Raw genomic sequence first — 19,877 nt, 5'->3', positions numbered from 1 at the left:
AAACTCGTGTCCATTGAGTCCGTGATGCCATCCAACCATCTCATCCTCTGTCATCCCCTTCTCTTCCTGCCTTCAATCTTTCCCAGCATCAGAGTCTTTTCAAATGACTTAGCTCTTTGCATCAGGTGGCCAAAGTATTGGGGTTTCAGCTTCAACATCAGTCCTTCCAATGAACATTTAGGACTGATCTCCTTTAGGATGGACTGGTTGGATCTCCTTGTAGTCCAAGGGGTTCTCAAGAGTCTTCTTCAACACCACAGTTCAAAAGCATCAATCCTTCTGTGCTCAGCTTTCTTTGTAGTCCAACTCTCACATCCATACATGACTACTGGACAAACCGTAGACTTGACTAGATGGACCTTTGTTGACAAAGTAATGTCTCTGCTTTTTAATATGCTGTCTAGGTTGGTCATAACTTTTCTTCCAGGGAGTAAATGTCTTTTAATTTCATGGCTTCAGTCACCATCTGCAGTGATTTTGGAGCCCCCAGAAATAAAGTCTGCCACTTTTCCACTGTTTCTCCATCTATTTGCCATGAAGTGATGGGACTGGATGCCATGATCTTTGTTTTCTGAATGTTGAGTTTTAAGCCAACTTTTTCACTCTCCTCTTTCACTTTCATCAGGAGGCTCTTTAGTTCCTCTTCACTTTCTTCCATAAGGGTGGTGTCATCTGCATATCTGAGGTTACTGATATTTCTCCCGGCAATCTTGATTCCAGCTTGTGCTTCTTCCAGCCCAGCGTGTCTCATGATGTACTCTGCACAAAGTTAAATAAGCAGGGTGACAATATACAGCCTTGACATACTCCTTTTCCTATTTGGAACCAGTCTGTTGTTCCATGTCCAGTTCTAACTGTTGCTTCTTGACCTGCATACAGATTTCTCAAGAGGCAGGTCAGGTGGTCTGGTATTCTCATCTCTTTCAGAATTTTCCACAGTTCATGGTGATCCACACAGTCAAAGGCTTTGGCATAGTCAATAAAGCAGAAATAGATGTTTTTCTGAAACTCTCTTGCTTTTTCGATGATCTAGCGGGCGTTGGCAATTTGATCTCTGGTTCCTCTGCCTTTTCTAAAAACAGCTTGAACGTGTGAAAGTTCACGGTTCACATACTGTAGAAGCCTGGCTTGGAGAATTTTGAGCATTACTTTGCTAGCGTGTGAGATGAGTGCAATTGTGCGGTCGTTTGAGCATTCTTTGGCATTGCCCTTCTTTGAGATTGGGATGATAACTTACTTTTTCCAGTCCTGTGGCCACTGCTGAGTTTTCCAAATTTCTGGCATATTGAGTGCAGCACTTTCACAGCATCATCTTTTAGGATTTGAAATAGCTTAACTGGAATTCCATCACCTCCACTAGCTTTCTTCATAGTGATGCATCCTAAGGCCCACTTGACTTCACATTCAAGGGTGTCTGGCTCTAGGTGAGTGATCATACCATCGTGATTATCTGGGTCGTGAAGCTCTTTTTTGTACAGTTCTTCTGTTTATTCTTGCCACCTCTTCTTAATATCTTCTGCTTCTGTTACGTCCATTCCATTTCTGTCCTTTATTGAGCCCATCTTTGCATGAAATGTTCCCTGGGTATCTCTGATTTTCTTGAGGAAATCTCTAGTCTTTCTCATTCTATTTTTTTCCTCTATTTCTTTGCACTGATCACTGAGGAAGGCCTTCTTATTTCTCCTTGCTGTTCTCTGGAACTCTGCATTCAAATGGGTATATCTTTCCTTTTCTCCTTCGCTTTTGGCTTCTCTTCTTTTCACAGCTATTTGTAAGGCCTCCTCAGACAGCCATTTTTGCATTTCTTTTTCTTGGGGATGGTCTTGATCCCTGTCTCCTGTACAATGTCATGAACCTCCATCCATAGTTTATCAGGCACTGTGTCTATCAGATCTAATCCCTTAAATCTATTTCTAACTTCCACTGTATAAGCATAAGGGATTTGATTTAGGTCATACCTGAATGGTCTAGTGGTTTTCCTTATTTTCTTCAGTTTAAGTCTGAATTTGGCAATAAGGAGTTCATGATCTGAGCCACAATCAGCTCCTGGTCTTGTTTTGGCTGACTGTATAGAGCTTTTCCTTCTTTGGCTGCAAAGAATATAATCAATCTAATTTCGGTGTCAACCATCTGGTGATGTCTGTGTGTAGAGTCTTCTCTTGTGTTGTTGGAAGAGGGTGTTTGCTATGACCAGTGCGTTCTCTTGGCAGATACAATGGTCATCTGAGTTAAATTCACCCATTTGAGTCCATTTTAGCTCACTGATTCCTAGAATGTTGATGTTCACTCTTGCCATCTTCTGTTTGACCACTTCCAATTTGTCTTGACTCATGGACCTAACATTCCAGGTTACTATGCAATATTGCTCTTTACAGCATTGGACGTTGCTTCTATCACCAGTCACATCCACTACTGGGTGGTGTTTTTGCTTTGGCTCCATCCCTTCATTCTTTCTGGAGTTATTTCTCCACTTATCTCCAGTAACGTATTGGGCACCTACCATCCTGGGGAGTTCATCTTTCAGTGTCGTATCTTTTTGCCTTTTCATACTGTTCATGGGGTTCTCAAGGCAAAAATACTGAAGTGGTTTGCCATTCCCTTCTCCAGTGGACCACATTCTGTCATTTCTTCTACTCAAGTCACCAGAAAAACTGGTTACTTAAAACATCTGATGATACTCACTTTCTTAGGCTTTCTCATCAGAAATACTTCCTCACTGGAAATATACTCTGCATCAGTTGAGTTCATTTGCTCAGTCATGTCTGACTCTTTGCGACCCCATGGACTACAGCATGCCAGGCCTCCCTGTCCATCGCCAACTCCCGGAGCTTGCACAAACTCATGTCCATCGAGTCGGTGATGCCGTCCAACCACCTCATCCTCTGTCATCCCCTTCTCCTGTCTTCAGTCTTTCCCAGCATCAGGGTCTTTTCTGGTGAGTCAGTTCTCTGCATTAGTGAATGTTGAATCAACACTTTCTGACGCTTTCCTGGTGATTCATCTAATGTGATCTCCTAACATCAGTTTTAAAAAATTGCATTTTTGGAGAAATGCTTGTTAATTTTCAATAAGGTGATTTCTTCAAATAAGTGTTACTACAGAACACAGTTATTGGTTTCTTCTGTTGTTTTTCTACCAGCAAACCTTATCTTGATTTCCTCCAACATCTTACTCTGTTGACTATCTCACAAGTGGAATTGGAAAAGTCAGTAGGAAGTTTTCCTAATACAGAATTGAGGGGTTCGCTGTTGTTGCAAGTTTCCAGTCTAGCTGCTTGTGTGATTAGAACTGAAAGCTGAATGTTAAATGTCTTATTTGCTGGGAACTGAATATTTAATGAAGAAATATTTTCATGAAATAATTGGGATTTCTGGCCTTGCTGGTTCCTGAAATTCGCATTTGAAAAGCCCTCGAGTATTGCCCTTGGTGTGTATAGAAAAATGACACCTAGGTCCCATCACTGGGACTTGCCTCTTCAGTTAGGTGAGCTCTACCTGCACACGTTTAGAACTGGGACTCCTTTACAAGATGACTGGGTTAGGCTGCAGGTGTCCCGTGTGGCTGTCTCATCCAGGGGAAGTTCGTGATATTGATTAACCATCACTGGTTCTGGCAGAGTCCATGGGTTGCTAAAGGCAGCCACTTACAGATGCCAGTGTACACACTGATCTGTCTCCAGTCAATCAGTGCTCATCTTAAAGAGAGTCTGTCAGTGGCTGTCACTTTCTGTCCTTCTCTGGTTTTCCTCAAAGGAAAATGTTCAAGAACTGGATGAGAAAGAAACTTGGAAAGTCAGGAGTAGAGAGCCTGTTTAGGGTGGCAGTTTAGAGGTGTTTATTTTATATTAAGAAGGGGCAGGGGTGGCGTGGCCGTCTGACATTGGCGTCTGATCACAGTTGTCTGTTCCTTGCCTGTGGCAGTAAGCTCAGGTATGACTTGTTTTTGGTCTTTGGAGTCTGAATATGGTCTGATCAGATTTTGAAGGCACTTGTCATGAGTCCAGATTCCAAAGTTAACTTGAAAGAGTTTATTTATATAAATGGGCTCCAACCAAGTTCAGAATTCGAGCTGGGCAAGATTCCGTGCCAGGGCAGGTTTTTTCCTCTTAATATATATCAGGAATGTACTGAGAATGCAGTCTCTTTATGTAACATCCTCACCCACTGCTGCTCACGGGTCCGTGGGCACATACCCAGCAGGAATGTGACAGAGATTCTTTCGGGCTTTTTTAGGGCTGTCGGCCGTCAAGCCACATTCGTATCAGCCGTGAAACCAGTGCTTTATAACTAAACGTAAATTACAACCTGTGTCCCCCTCCTTTATCTCTGTATGACACAGGGTGTCTAAAGCTTGTGCCCTGTGACAGCCTGGAGGGATGCGGTGGGGAGGGAGGTGGGGCGGGGTTCAGGATTGAAGGGACACATGTATGCCTATGGCCAATTCATGCTGATACATGGCAAAAACTAGCACAATATTGTATCTATCCTCCAGTTAAAATAAATTTTTTCAAAAAAGAAATATTTATGCTTCAGCCAGGCTGAAAACTCAGTAAGGACTTTGGAAATTTGTTACTACTTTTCTTTTTAAAATCACTGTGATTTCTTTGCAGTTAAAATATTTATTAAGTGAAAGTGTTAGTCGTTCAGTCATGTCCAACTCTTTGTGACTCCATGGACTGTAGCCCACCAGGCTTCTCTGTCCATGGGATTCTCCAGGCAAGAATACTGAAGTGGGTAGCCATCCCCTCCTTCAGGGGATCTTCCCGAACCAGGGATCGAGCCGGGGTCTCCTGTGTTACAGGTGGATTCTTTAGCATCTGAGCCACCAGGGAGGATTTATTAGGAGGTTTGTAATTGAAATGAGGGGTCCTGCCTCTAGTCCTGTAACAAGCATAGAATCGTGTGGCATCTGAGTGGTCTTGGTAAGTGTGTAATCCTCTCTCTCAGCTTGGAATCAAGGTCTATCCTGGTATTTGCTTTCACCTGTCCAGGTTGCTGACCAAGCACTGGTTTTGGGGGGCAGTGGGCAGTGTTGGGGTACACAGCAGGAGGCGTGTAGAGGGTGTTGTGGGGCTGCTGTGTGTGATGGATGAATGGGCTGTGCTTACACTCTGGGAGCAGAGGAAGCTTCTGTTTAGTCTTGAGGGAAAGTCTGGAAGCCCTTGAATTTGGTCTTAAAGCAAAGGCTGCCAGGCGAAGGTTGGGTCAGGGTGAACTAGGCCAGGGGTGTGCTCTGGGGGTGGCAGGAGGGTGCTGAGGAGCCAGGGATTCTAGAGCCTGGTGGGGTTGAGGGCATTATTCTGTGTTGAAAAGAGCCATTGATAATTTTTTGAAGCAAGAAAATAACTTGAAACTGTTATACTTTGCTGAAACCATCTGCTCTCTCCCCTTGAAAACTCCACAAACTGTAGTTCATTAGGGTCATTAAAAACAGGAGACTGAAAAGCAGCAACTTGTGTCTCCTTGTGCAAGCTGCTTTTCTTTTCCTTTCTGTTATTCAGTCAAGGATTATCAAGAGTGAACACACTTTATGGCTTTTTGAAAGACATTTATTGTGTCATATTGTGTCTTATGTTATTTTCCGGGTGTTGAAATAGTGAAACCTATGTTTGCAACAAGTCTTACCTTCATTTCCTGGTGCACAAATAATTCTGTTTTCGTAGTCCTTTGCCTTAAGGAAATGAAAGTCTTACTTTTACCTTAAAATTTCTATTTTTGTTTTCAAATATTAGAAGGTCTCAAGAATGTATTATTCTTGTTTAATGCCTATTTTGGTTTTTTAAAAAACCTCACGTTGTCTCTTACTTTCTAGGCTTACAAAGAGATTAAAGAGTGAATCCCTGAAATCTGACTTCACAATAGATTTAAAACATGAGGTGGGTCGTGAATTTGTTTGGTTAAAAGTCTTTGTAATCAAGAAACTGTGTCTTTTTAAATGGTAATAAGATGATACACATCGATAATTACCTTAAAGATAAATAGGTTCAATGCACCAACCAGAAGACGAAGGCTGGAAGATGAAAGCCCCCACGTGTTTGCACTTCCACTTAGCATATCACTCCACTTAACCCCCCAAAACTGTAGGTAATTATTTTATAGTGTTAGGTTAATCATATTTCCATTATGGCTTTTAATTGTAATTATTTTTTGTCTGGCTATTCATTGCAAAAACTGATAAACATCTTTTACTTTTGTGATTATGTAATATTATTCGCTTAATACCATTATATTATGGTTGATTAACAGAAAATAGTAGAATTCTATATTACTAAAGTGAAAGTGTTAGCTGCTTAGTTGTGTCTGACTCTTTGCGACCCCATGGACTGTAGCCCACCAGGCTCCTCTGTCCATGGGATTTTCCAGGCAAGAATACTGGGGTGGGTTGCCTTCTCCCCTGGAGAAGCATCTTCCCAATCTAGGGATCAAACCTGAGTCTCCTGCATTGCAGGCGGGTTCTTTACTTCCTGAGCCACCAGGGAAGCCAGAGGTGAATGTTTAAAAAACTTGCCAAAATGTCATTAAAATGCCTCTGGTCTGATTTGGTGCTTTGGTTGCTCTTCCGCCTCTATCGCCTCTCTGTGCTGGCGCTCTACAGCAGGATGGAGCCATCTGGTCCCCTGGCACTTCGTGGACAGTGGTCGCTAGGCATCCTGAGGCAGGTGGCAGGCGTGCCATCATGCATCCAGTGATCTCTGATCATCTCTCTGTGCAGCTTATTCGTGGGTACATCTGATGGCCAGCCCTCCTTTCCCTCCAGAGAATTCTGAGTCTTAGGACATTGGGGTCAGTCATGACACGTAACTCAGTCCAGCAGCACTGGCAGCCTGCCAGGAGCAGAAAAGGCACTCGAAGGATTTTCATTTCAGGGGTGCTTTTTAAATTATGAAAATACATGTCAGAAATCATTCTTTTCCATGAGAGGGAGGGAATGACTAGTTGAAAGCCAGGGTCTGTCTAGTTATTTTTAATGAATAATCAGCTCAGATAGATCCCCAGGTTTGGGAGCGTATGGAACATTGAATAACATACAAACAAAGAAAAAAAAGCTCTTAACATACCTGAAAGGTATGAACATCAGTCAGAATGTCTGTGTTTAAGAGAGAGAACTTGACTGGTTGCCTGGATGTCTCTCCCCAAGAGGACCCCGCTTCGTTCTCACCAGACTGAATCGCTCTCTTGAATTCTCTCCCTCTCCCTCTTTTCTTCATTATTTTATAATGTATGAATGTATCTCTGAATATATACTGTGTAGTTTTGTATCCTTCTGGGCTTCATATAAACAGAACTGTACCACGAATATGATTCTAATTTGATTTGAAACTCACCTGTGTTGCTATGTGCAGCTTTAATGAATTTATCATCACTTTCTGTAACAGTCTTGTCTCAGGACTATACCCTGGTGCGTTTGCCCAGCCTCCTGGTAGTGGGCTTCTGGGTTACTACTGGCTTTTTGCTATTGCAGTCACTGTTTCTGTGAACATTTTTTACATATGTCATGGTGATCATCTGTAAGAGTTTCTCTGCAGCAGAAGCTTTTAGATCATTTTGTGACTGGGACTCACTTTAAAAAATATGTTTTTCGCTGTGACTCAGTGTACTTGTGTGTTGTTCTTGTGTTTTGTTGTTGATTTCCAGCTTAGCGTGACTGGTCTGTATAACAGTCATTTGAAATATTTTTAGGCCTAACTCTAAGACCAGGTTCATGTTCAGCTTTCACAAATGGAGAAACGATATGCGTGCTCTGATTGGAGGGTGTTTTATTCCCTTCATATCTACTGGGGCTTCCCTGGTGGCTGAGATGGTAAAGAATCCACCTGCAGTGCAGGAGACCTGGGCTTGACCGCTGGTTCAGGAAGATCCCCTAGAGGAAGGCATGGCTGCCCTTCTCCAGGACTCTTGCCTGGAGAATCCCATGAACAGAGGAGCCTGGCAGGCTAGAGTCCATGGGGTTGCAAAGAGTCAGACTCGACTGCGTGATTAACACTTTCACTTATATCTGTTAAAGAAGAAATAGCTACATCAGTTAATCTTGGGTGCTTCTCACTTATTTCCTCCCTCTCTCCCTTCCTCCTCTTTTTTGTTTTGTCTGCTTGATATGTCATTTACTAAGGGAGGAATATGAAACTGTTCCCTCTGAGCGGTGACAGTGTCTCTTTGTGGAACTGCCAGCTCTTGCTATTTATAGTCTGGGGCTATGTCAGTAAGAAGCATACGGGTTTAGACGAGTCCTGTTCTCTTGGTAAACTTTTCTTCATCTCTAGTAATGCTTGTTGCCTCAGTGTCTATCTTGTCGACAGGAACACTTCTGTACCAGCTTTCTGTTGGCGTTCGCCTCATTATTGTTTTTCATCTTTTTTCTTTCAGTACTTCCATGTCCTCATCTTTTGACGTGTTTCTCTTGAAGAGGATATGTTTATCTTTTTCCCCCAGTTTGACAACCTTTATCTTCAAACCACGTAGCGAATTTACATTTACATTTTTCAGGATTTGTTGTTGTTGGTCGCTTAGTGGTGACTGACTCTTTTGTGACCCTGTGGACTGTAGCCCACCAGGCTCCTCTATCCATTGGATTTTGCAGGCAACAATACTGCGGTGGGTTGCCATTCCCTGCCCCAGGGGATCTTCCCGACCAGGGATCGAACCTATGTTTCCTGCTTTGCACCTTTGTTCCCCCTCCCATTTTTCCTTTTCTAACCCTAACCCTTTTGGAAGTTCAGTCTCCGTGTCTGTTTCTTAGTGGTTATTTTAAACATTTTAACATGCATGCTTAACCTTGTTGTTTAGTCATTAAGTCTTGTCTGACTCTTTGCCACGCCATGGACTGCAACACACCAGGCTCCTCTGTTCTCCGCTGTTTCCCGGCATTTGCTCAAATTCAAGTCCATTGAATTGGTGATGCTTACCTAACCATGGCTAATCAATCAATATCCTGAAAATTTAAGGACCTGAGAATGTATCCCTCTCTCTATTTGATGCTCTTTTGTCCAGTAGCTTTGTTATGTCATTCCTTTTAAATCTGCAGCTCAAATGTTGTCCTTACTTTATGCGGTTACCATTTGCATAAACCCTGTGTTTCCTCACTATTTTGTTTTGCTTCTGGACCCTGCTAATGGAGATCATTTTTATTCTTCCTGAAGTATATCATTCAGAATTTCCTTTTTAGTGAGGTGGCAAATTCTCAGGGTGCCCTGGAAAGATGCTTTATTTCAGCTTTGTTCTTGAGACATAGTCGCATCGTGTGTTCGAGTCTGGGTTGTGAGGCCTTTTCTCATCACAGCAGTGCCGCCCCCCTGTGCCCTTGCTTCTGTTACTGCTGTTGTGTTGGGTGACAAGCCATCACTCGCACGTGCAGCCTTTGTAGCCAATCTGCTGTTTCTCTGGCTGCTTTTAAGATTGTTCTTTGTCTTCGGTGTTCTGCAGTTTTCACTTGTTCAGTCACTCAGTCGTGTCTGGCTCTTTGCGACACCATGGACTACAGCATGCCACTCTTCCCGTCTTTCACTGCCTCCCAGAGCTCACTCAAACTCATGTCTATTGAGTCGGTGATGCCATCCAACCATCTCATGCTCTGTCTCCTGCTTCTCCTCCTGTCCTCAATCCTTCCCAGCATCAGGGTCTTTTCCAGTGAGTCAGCTCTTCACATCAGGTGGCCAAAGTGTTGGAGCTCCAGCTTCAACAACAGTCCTCCCAATGAAGATTCAGGGTTGATTTCCTTTTGGATTGACTTATTTAATCTTCTTGCTGTCCAGGGGACTCTCGGGAGTCTTCTTCAGCACCAGAGTTTGAAAGCATTAATTCTTCGGAGCTCAGCCTGCCTTATGGTCCAACTGTCACATCCATACATGACTACTGGAAAAACCATAGCTTTGACTGGATGGACCTTTGTTGGCAAAGTAATATCTCTGCTTTTCAATACTATCTAGGTTTGTTATAGCTTTTCTTCCAAGGAGCAGTTTCACTATGGGGGGTGTGTGTGTGTGTGTGTGTCTGTGTGTGTGTGTGTCTGTGTGTCTCTGTGTGTCTGTGTGTGTGTGTGTCTGTCTGTGTGTCTGTGTGTATCTGTGTGTCTGTGTGTGTGTCTGTGTGTATAGAGAACTTTCCTGGTGGCTCAGACGGTAAAGAATCTGCCTGCAATGTAGGAGACCCAGGTTCAATCCCTGGGTCTGAAAGATCCCTTGGAGAAGGGAATGGATACCCACTGCAGTAGTCTTGTCTGGAGAATTCCATGGAGAGAAGAGCCTGGTGGGCTGCAGTCCATGGGGTCACAAAGAGTTGGACATGACTGAGCGACTAACATATACACACACACATGTACACACATATACCATATACTTTATTTTCTTGGGCTCCAAAATCACTGCAGATGGTGAATGCAGCCATGAAATTAAAAGACACCTGCTGCTTGGAAGAAAAGCTATGAAAAACCTAGACAGCATATTAAAAAGCAGAGATATTACTTTGCCAGCAAAGGTCCATCCTGTCAAAGCTATGGTTTTTCCAGTAGTCATGTATAGATGTGAGAGTTGGGCCATAAAGGCTGAGTGCTGAAAAAATGATGCTCTTGAACTGTGGTGTTGGAGAAGATTCTTTAGAGTCCCTTGGACTGCAAGGAGATCAAACCAGTCAATCCTAAAGGAAATCAACCCTGAATATTCATTGGAAGGACTGATGCTGAAACTGAAGCGCCAATACTTTGGCCACGTGATGCAAAGAGCCTACTCATTGGAAAAGACCCCTAGGAAAAATAGAAGGCAGGAGGAGAAGGGAACGACAGAGGATGAGATGGTTGGATGGTATCACCAACTCAATGGACATGAGTCTGAGCAAGCTCTAGGATAATGAAGGATGGGGAAGCCTGGGGTGCTGTAGTTGCAGAGTTGGACATGACGAGCGACTGAACAGCAACATCAGTGTCTAGACGCAGGCTATTTTTTTCCTCTTCTTAATTAGCATTCATTGGGCCTTTCTATAATAGAATTGTTAAGCAGTTAAAAAAAATTCACGGCCACTGTCTTTTCAACTATTTTCTCCTCCCCTCTGTTACTCTCTCTGGAACTTTAGATATATGCTAGAGGTTTGCACTTCTCTTTCATGTTCCCCATCTCTGTTTCTTGCTGAGATACAGCTCAGATAATTTGGGGGGCTTCATCTTTTAGTTCCCTAGTTTATAGGCTGCTTATCCTTACCATTAAAACGTTCGTTTTCGGCTTATATTTTTCATGTCTTGATGTTCTAGATATTTTTTTCAAATTTGCTTTCCTGTGTAATCTTTCAGAAATTTTGCCCATGTTTTAAAGTTTCTCTTTATAAAAATATATGAAACAGTAGTTTTCTAATCTGTGTGCTTGATCACTCCGATCCCTGGATTCTTCTGGGTGGGCCTGATTAAGCTGTGTCTGCTGGCTCTTGCTCTTTATCTCCTGTCTTTGTTCTGCTTTCTGTGATTTTTCTGAGTGCTCTTGCTCCTGGGGACTTCACCTATGACAGTCCACGAGTCCTATTAAGACTGTGGGCTCCTCAGTAAGGCTTTGTGTTAGCTTTTGCCTACTTGCTAGAGACTCATACTCAGGGCCATGCTGTTTAAGGTGTTTTTGGACTATGTAGGTGACAGCTTAGGGAGGCCTGGCTCTTGGTTACAAAACCTCAGGATAGCTGGAGATGATTTTTCCCTGTCTAGTGCCAAAGTCCCAGCTTTATGTGGGGGTTTGCTGTTAGACACTCCAACTTGGGTGGGTCATGAGCTTTATTCTCTTGAACACATATCAGAACCTCAGCATGCCCAGGACCCAGCTGGTGCCTGCAAGGGAAAATGACCCTCAGGGACCGTGTCTCCCAGGTTCTCACTTTCCAGTTTTGTCTTTGTGAGCTCCATGTTTTGTGCCAGTTTAGCAGTACATTAAAAAGCTTTTAAAGATATTTTATGCAGTATTTTTAGATAGTTTCAGCCCGTTGGTTATTCAGGGTGTGTAATTACCATCCTGCAGGAAACCAGAGTCACGATAATCTTACGTTTTATCTTCCTCTGTGATGCTTTAGAATCCTTAAAATAGCTTCCCTGGAATTGCTTATGACAGTTTTGAAATCTTTTGGAGGTCGGAATATTGATTCTCTTTTAAAAGAATTAATGTAGCCGCACAGAGTCTTTGTTGCTGCTCAGTGGCTCTTCTCTGTGCTTTTTGCAGTGCACAGGCTGCCCATTGCGGGGGCTTCTCCTGTTGCAAAGCACAGGCTCTAGGCCTGCGGGCTTGGTAGCTGCAGTACACTGACTCGGTAGTCGTGGTGCACGGGCTTAGTTGCCTTGTGGCGTGTGGGGTCCTCCTGGACCAGGGATTGAACTCCCGTCCCCTGCATTGGTAGGTGGATTCTTAACCACTGGACCACCAGGGAAGTCCCCCAGGATATTGACTCTTAATTAATTGTTTATGGTTAATAAAAGATTTGATTGCTCCACATGGAATTATTGTCTTGGTGCGTGCCGTGCTAAGTCACTTCAGTCACGTCTGACTCTTTGCGACCCCATGGACTGTAGCCCCACCAGGCTTCTCTGTCCCTGGGGTTCTCCAGGCAGGAATACTGGAGTGGGTTGCCATGCCCGCCTCCAGGGGATCTTCCTGATCCAGGAGTGGAACCCGTGTCTCTTACATCCCCCGCTTTGGCAGGCAGGTTCTTTGCCACTAGCGCCATCTATCGGGAAGCCTGCAGAATGCTGCCACGTAGGTGTGGTTCGGTGTGATGTTCTCTAGAGAAGGGGAGGTGTAGCTTTCCCCGGAGACAGGGCGTACCTCTGTGGACGGTGGCGTTGGCTCTCATTCACGCCGGTTTCCTGTGTGACAGATCGCGCTCTACATCTGGGACGGAGGGAACGGACTCCCGCTCACGCCCGTGCCCGAGTTCTGTACAGAGGCTGTGGGCTCCTCCTGCGCCACCTCGTTCCAGTCTTCCCTGCCGCTCTGTGTGAGTAACAGGAGGACAGCTTCCTCGTGTGTCAAAGGGAAATACGCATGCTGTGCGTGATGTTGCCCTAGCAGTCACTGAACAACACTGCCACTTGCCACGTGCCCCGTGAGAACTAGGTATCACGTTTCTAGGGATGATAACCCCGTAAGGTAAGCGCCATTGTTACCCCACTGGACACACGAGAAGGGGGCACCCGGAGCTGCAGAGGCGTGGCCCCCGAGTCAGTTCTTTGGCTGAAGGTATAGCACAGAGCTGCTGCAATTGCTGGTCTGTTTCCTAGAAAGGCAATGTCAGACATTGGCATTTGTTCCTAAGCCCTCTCCTGAAGCCCACCTCTACCCTCCTCTCAGCCAGCGACCCCGCTCTGACCTAACCTGAGACTGTCCACAACCTTCAGAATGCACCTGCTCACGGTGGGCCCTCGGTCCAGTCCCCAGGACGAACCTGAAGACCATGGGCTCAGCCGGGTGGTCAGCGGCCCTTCCTCATAAGGAAGAGCAGATTGACCGCCTCACATGTTGTCCGTTATTTCCAAGTCACTGACACAGAAGTCTGGGTTGCATTTTCAAAGAGGAGTGTGTGTATTCCCACACACATACACACACACAGTAACAGTGGGGGAGAATCTGTGCTGTTGGCATAGTACTTGAGAGGGAAATGTCTTTCCAGACTTTGTGCTTGCTTGTCCTTTAATGTTCTTCTGGAAAATCTGGAAGGGTTGACTTCCTAGTGCCTTGGGTGGCATGATGAAACTCCAGTTGCAGGTCGCTGTAAACCAGCCCCAAATGATGCAGAATTAGGATTGAATGTCCCTACAGCCCTGAGATGGTGATAAAGGGGTCAGCCCCCGCCCCGGCCCCACTGAGAAGCGCCCACAGCCTAGGGGCTGGATTGTCCACAAGCCCCTCCATGACCCCTTCATCTGAGTGACCAGCCTGGGCTGGAGTCAGCGCAGGGCTCCAGGACCCCACCCCCACCCCCGCGAGGTGTTTGACGTAATCCTGCCTTTGGCAGAGGACAGAGCACCGCTGTTGCCTAGACTTGCGTGGACCATTAAGGGCCATAAAAATACTGTAAACATCAAAGTGAGGCCAGGCTCCCTAAAGGGAGTCATCTCTTACTTTGCACTAAAACATCCTTCTACTTCTCTCTCCCTTTTAAAAAAATTTTTCATGAGCTGGAAAAAGGAAAGGGAAGGTAACCAACACTTACTGGGCACCTGTGATGTCCATAATAAATAGTAGTAATAAAAGCAGCTGTGCTGGTGGTTAGCATCCCAGTTTCCTGAATGAGCTGGAAATTTAGAGGACATTCGTCCAGGTGATGCAGGGGGGATGGCACGGCTGGGATTCTGGTCTCCGTCGGGCTATGAGTGAGTGAGTAAAAGTTGCTCAAGTCATGTCTGACTCTTTGCAACCCCATGAACTATATATAGTCCATGAAGTTCTCTAGGCCAGAATACTGGAGTGGGTAGCCTTTCCCTTCTCCAGGGGATCTTCCCAACCCAGGGATCGAACCCAGGTCTCCCGCATTGCAGGCAGATTTTTTTTACCAGCAGAGCCACCAGGGAAGCCCAAGAATACTGGAGTGGGTAGCCTATTCCTTCTCCAGCGGATCTTCCCGACCCAAGAATCCAACCGGGGTCTCCTACATTGCAGGTGGATTCTTTACCAACTGAGCTATCAGGGATGACCCCCCCAACCCCCTGCACCCCTCTGGCTGAGCAAAGCATTTGTGGTCCTCTGAGCTACAGTCGTCCCCTGAAACTTGATTCTGGAGACAAGTTTGATGACCCTGACATTGGTGAATTTGAACTCAAGAGCATGTGACAACTAATTTGGGTATGCTGTTAAGACACATCGACTCACGTATGCATTTTTTTTTTTTTTAAGGGAAATCCAGTGAAGAAGGAGGATATTTTTGTTGCAGTGAAAACATGCAAGAAGTTTCATGGTGATAGAAGTACGTTTTGGATTATTCATTTTTACTGAACTTAAAAATCCATACTGCCTTTAACAAAAAAAAAGGACAAATCAGATATGAGCTCAGCTCAAGAAGGGGATAATGACAGATATATTATTGGAAGTGCAAGCAGTTATATAATCAGTTTTCCTCCTCATAGCACTTCAATCACCAAGATCAATTAGAAAAGACAATTTTGTGTTGCAACATGAGAGGCCGTGGCCCTTTGAAGGACTGATTAGGGCAGTGTTTTAAATTGGAAATGGAAATGCTCAGCTGTGGCAATCTCAGAGACTGTAAGTGGATAATAATCCATTTTGCAAAACAGTGTCCTGTTATGTCCAAGTGTGGACTCCGAGCTGTGAAGAATGAGAGTGGATTTCTCAAGGTAACAGAATGTCAGAGAGAATGTCTTTCTCACTCTGTTCCTTCTTTTTATATTTATTTCACACGCACACATCAGAACTTGTAAGTAAGGATGTGTATTTGCTCATGTGTAGATATACAGAGAAAAGTAAAAAATGTTTGTCTTACAAGCCATGGTTCCTTCTTAAAGAAATCCTGCACATAGATGTTTCTATTTAATTTTTTGATGCCATTCCAGAATTCTGCGTTATGGTGATACTGTTTTTTAAAAAGCCTATCTTAAACATAAATACATAATTTATCTGTTTTTTCACCTTACTTCAAACAGCACTTTTCTCAAATTGAGGATTAGACAGTCTTTTGCATTTTCTAATTTTAGCACATATTTTATTTTTTTTCTATGAAAAGACTCAGTTTTACCAAGAGTGTGATATTTATAGAGGAGAGATTTCTAAACCAGCTGTCATTTTTGTGGGATTGGAGCTAAGTGGGGCATTTATATAATTTATGTGATAAAGTGATATTTACAAATGATGCTTTAAAGAGGAACATATTTTACAGATAAAAGAATATTATAATTTGGAATTATGGCATTGTTTAAGACACTGACATCAATTCAGGTCTGGTTATAGTCAACACTATCTTAAAAGTACGTTTGCTATAAACCTTCATGGTTACCTAAAATAGTCACAATAAATTCTAAGTCCTATTAAAATCAGTCTAAATAAATATATGTATTCATTATACAAGAAGTCCTAAAATACTATTAAAAATCAATATAGAACTTAAAATTTTGATTTTTCATAAGTTTAACCTAGGTTTAATATCCTTTTGTTTTTTACATAATCTGGAGGGACAATTTTTGATAAATACCTTTCATTAAAAAAGTGTCAAGGGAACTGAACTAGACTGCTTTTCTTCTTCTTTTTTTTTTTTAAACAGCAAGCAGAAGTGCTCGAATTGGTTTATTTGATCTTAAAGCTGCCTTTGGAGTATATATCAATGTTAGGGATGGGGGTGGTGGTATATTCTCTTTTGAAACACATTTTTCAAGTTGGCAGTAAAGTAGTAAAATTAGGGATGGTCTCTGTTGTAGTTTTCATATTCTACAGAAATGAAAAAAAGAGCTAATTTTAATTTGGTCATTCTGAATAATCTAGCTTACTGCTTTCTTATTTTGCATAAGGTTATGATAATCCTTCCAGGTATTTATCAAATGCTTTTATATTTCCATTTTGAGTCAAAGGTTTATAAAAATTATAAAATCTTCCAAGTCTGTTAGGAGCATAAAGACCAAACCTCCCCAGACCAGATGTACTGATTTACTGCTGTTAACTGGGTCTGGGGTCACTGAAGCCTGAGATCTAAAAAAAATCTTGAGAACTTCACAGTGGAGTTGCTGTGGCAGGCTGTCTTTAGACTTGGACCTGTTTGTTTGAAAAGATAATATAAGGTGGCTGGATTTGAGGGACTCTGATGTCCATGTTGCCTGATGGACGTGAAGTCTACCAGGCCAGGGGGCTCTGGCCCCCCTTTTGGAAACCTAGCTCTGTCAGAAAAAATTACCTGTAATCATATTAGTTTCAGTCAAAGGTGCCACAGTAACTGCTTCTAACTGCTAATCCTTTTTTTTAAAAAACATATTTTCTGGTGTTTTTCACTTTTTTTAAGTAGCAGTTTATTTATAGTTGGCTGTTCCAAATCTTTGTCTCCGGGTGTGGGCTTTCTCTAGCTGCAGCGATCGGGGGCTACTCTCTATGAGTGGTGCAGGGGCTTCTCACTGCAGTAGTTGGGGGGCACAGGCTCTGGGGGGTGGGCTCAGTACTTGTGGCACCTGGGCTCCGGAGGACAGGCCTGAGCGGTTGTGGTACATGGGTTTAGTTGCCCACAGCATGTGGAATCTTCCTGGACCAGCGGCCAAACTCATGTCTCCTGCATTAGCAGGTGGATTCTTCACCACTGGACCACTAGGGGGGTCCCTTTCACCTGTATTCTGTCATCTGATTTCACGTTGACAGCTCCCTGTGACGTGGTAATTAGTGCTATTCTCTTGATATCAAGCTCCCTGTGACGTGGTAATTAGTGCTGTTCTCTTGATATCGCAGAGGAAGGAAGCTGACCATGGGACGACACACTGGCTCAACTTCATGCAGACTGAGCAGGGGAGCGGGGCTCAGGTTTTCTGGCCCCAGTTTCTTCTGCCACAGCAGAGCTGTGCTGTGCGCTCTTTGTGTGTGTGTGTGCTCAATCACAGTGATGTCTGACTCTTTGCGACCCCGTGGACCCCATGGGAGTTCCCAGGCAAGAATACTGGGTTGGTTGCCATTTCCTCCTCCAGGGGATCTTTCCTGACCCAGGGATTGAATCCACATCTCCTGCACTGGCAGGTGGATTCTTCACCACTGTGCCACCTGGGAAATTTTTTGGATGTGTTAGGAACATAACTTTATGCTTGATAAATAGTATTTGATAGCTGTGTTGATTCTCTGCTGTGCTCAAGGTCAGATCTGGCTTGGCTGGAAGCAGTGACAGGAGGCTTTTTACTTCGAATAGCAGTGAGGACGGCCAGGACTTCAAATCCACAGATGAACTGAAACACACACAGAGCTGGGGAGTCAGATGGCCCCCCGTCCTCGCATATTACTGAGGCAGTCAAGCAGAATGCATGGACTCGGGGCTTTGTTTTTTCTTTCTGTACACACTCTGGTAGAAACACTTGAGGTTACAGAAACCAGACAACAGTGAAGGAAGAAATAAACACAGACAAGGCTGTGCTTGTCTCTGAGCAGTTGAGTGCGCTGTCAGTGACTTCCCTGGAGGCAGTTCTCTATGCCGTGGGTTCTGACTGCAGTGGACACTCATCACGCCCCAGTCCTGGCTCCTCCAGGGGTGAGGATGTGAGGGATAGAACAGTCCAGACAAGGCTGTGGTCAAGTCGAGGGAACGTACACACAGAACTCATTTTTCATACTCTTTTGGAAGAATTGATACAGCCAAATTTCAAAATTAGGAAAAAATTATTTTACATCTTACACTTTTTTTTTGCCTACCAGTAAAGCAGACCTTTATGTAACTACTTGTGTCTTGATTCTGATTTAGATGAATTAAAGCATCTTAGGACACAGTTAGCAAAAATATACACTGTCTCTTGGCTTAAGAAAGCAGTACATGCAACAGCATCAAACAAGCATGGTTTGCTGAGATGCAAGTGGTTGGTAGGGTTTTAAAGAAACTTTGGAGGTATTACATAAAGCAATGAACTGCTATAGCATGTGAGGTTAGGTTTAAGCAAGGAAGAGCTCTCTGGAGTTAATAAAGCAGCTTCTGCTTCCTCTTGGGTTATGTGTCTTTCCTCGTGTGATGTGAGCTGTCAGCAAAATGTTACGGGTCTTCTCTGTGTCCTGTGCTTCCCGTGTGGTTCCCACAGATGTCGTGGCCGCCCCCGATTCTGTTTGTGAGCTGATGGTTGTGAGGTGTTCCCCCTCTTGCTGCCTCCCTCTAAGTAGAAAGGTTCAGTTGCCATTTGCTCAGCCTTTAGTTCCTTATCACAGCCTCCGGAGCTCTTAAAATAAACATTTGACATCTTTCAGCTTAAAAAAAAAAAAAACCTGGTATCTTGACTGTATTGATCTTCTCTAGATGTGAACATACTGATGCTAAAGAGTGTGTTCCTTCTGCTTGGAGAGGTTTATTGAAAACAGGAAGTTGAATCAAAATGCAGTCAGCCAACTGGCAGGCCATATCCTGTGGTAGATGAAGTGAGTGGATTAATTATTTTTTTAAGTTAATTTTTATTGGAGTTTAGTTGCTGTACTTTACAGTTGTGTTCCCACTGGATAGCAAAGTGAATCAGCTGTATGTGTACACATAGCCCCTCTTCATGGGTTTCCATACTATGCAGGTCATCACAGAGCACTGAGGAGAGTTCCCTACGCTATATGGTAGGTTCGCCTTCAGGTCATTTCAGTTCAGTTCAGTCGCTCAGTTGTGTCCGACTCTTTGTGACCCCATGAACCGCAGCACACCAGGCCTCCCTGTCCATCACCAACTCCCGGAGTCCACCCAAACCCATGTCCATTGAGTCAGTCATGCTATCCAACCATCTCATCCTCTGTCGTCCCCTTCTCCTCCTGCCCCCAATCCCTCCCAGCATCAGGGTCTTTTCCAATGAGTTAGCTCTTTGCATGAGGTGGCCAAATTATTGGAGTTTCAGCTTCAACATCAGTCCTTCCAATGAACACTCAGGACTAATCTCCTTTAGGATGGACTGGTTGGATCTCCTTGCAGTCCAAAGGACTCTCAAGAGTCTTCTCCAACACCACAGTTCAAAAGCATCAATTCTTCAGTGCTCAGCCTTCTTCACAGTCCAACTCTCACATCCATACATGACCACTGGAAAAACCATAGCTTTGACTAGATGGACCGTTGTTGGCAAAGTAATGTCTCTGCTTTTTAATATGCTGTCTAGGCTGGTCATAACTTTCCTTCCAAGGAGTAAGCATCTTTTAATTTCATGGCTGCAGTCACCATGTGCAGTGATTTTGGAGCCCCCCAAAATAAAGTCAGCCACTGCTTCCCCCTCTATTTCCCATG

At 43.9% G+C, this 19,877-nt stretch overlaps 1 protein-coding gene across 3 annotated transcripts in view; it reads left to right on the top strand.

Moving 5' to 3' along the window:
* The window catches only part of B3GLCT (beta 3-glucosyltransferase), a 109,913-nt gene that overhangs the window by 60,174 nt on the left and 29,862 nt on the right, over positions 1–19,877 (top strand). For all 3 annotated transcript variants that reach the window (XR_005725697.1, XM_040267130.1, XM_040267131.1), the window contains exons 8-10: positions 5,812–5,875; positions 12,834–12,953; positions 14,849–14,918. Coding sequence is in view for 2 of the 3 variants with exons in the window: in XM_040267130.1 (XP_040123064.1) it covers positions 5,812–5,875; positions 12,834–12,953; positions 14,849–14,918 (254 nt within the window). In the remaining variant the exon portion in view is untranslated. The remainder of the gene's footprint in view (positions 1–5,811; positions 5,876–12,833; positions 12,954–14,848; positions 14,919–19,877) is intronic.

Source organism: Oryx dammah, unplaced genomic scaffold (assembly GCF_014754425.2).
Source record: "Oryx dammah isolate SB20612 unplaced genomic scaffold, SCBI_Odam_1.1 HiC_scaffold_24, whole genome shotgun sequence".
In the NCBI taxonomy this organism is placed as follows: domain Eukaryota; kingdom Metazoa; phylum Chordata; class Mammalia; order Artiodactyla; family Bovidae; genus Oryx; species Oryx dammah.
Note: the sequence above shows the minus strand (reverse complement) of the source record. Positions and strands in the feature narration are given on the sequence as shown.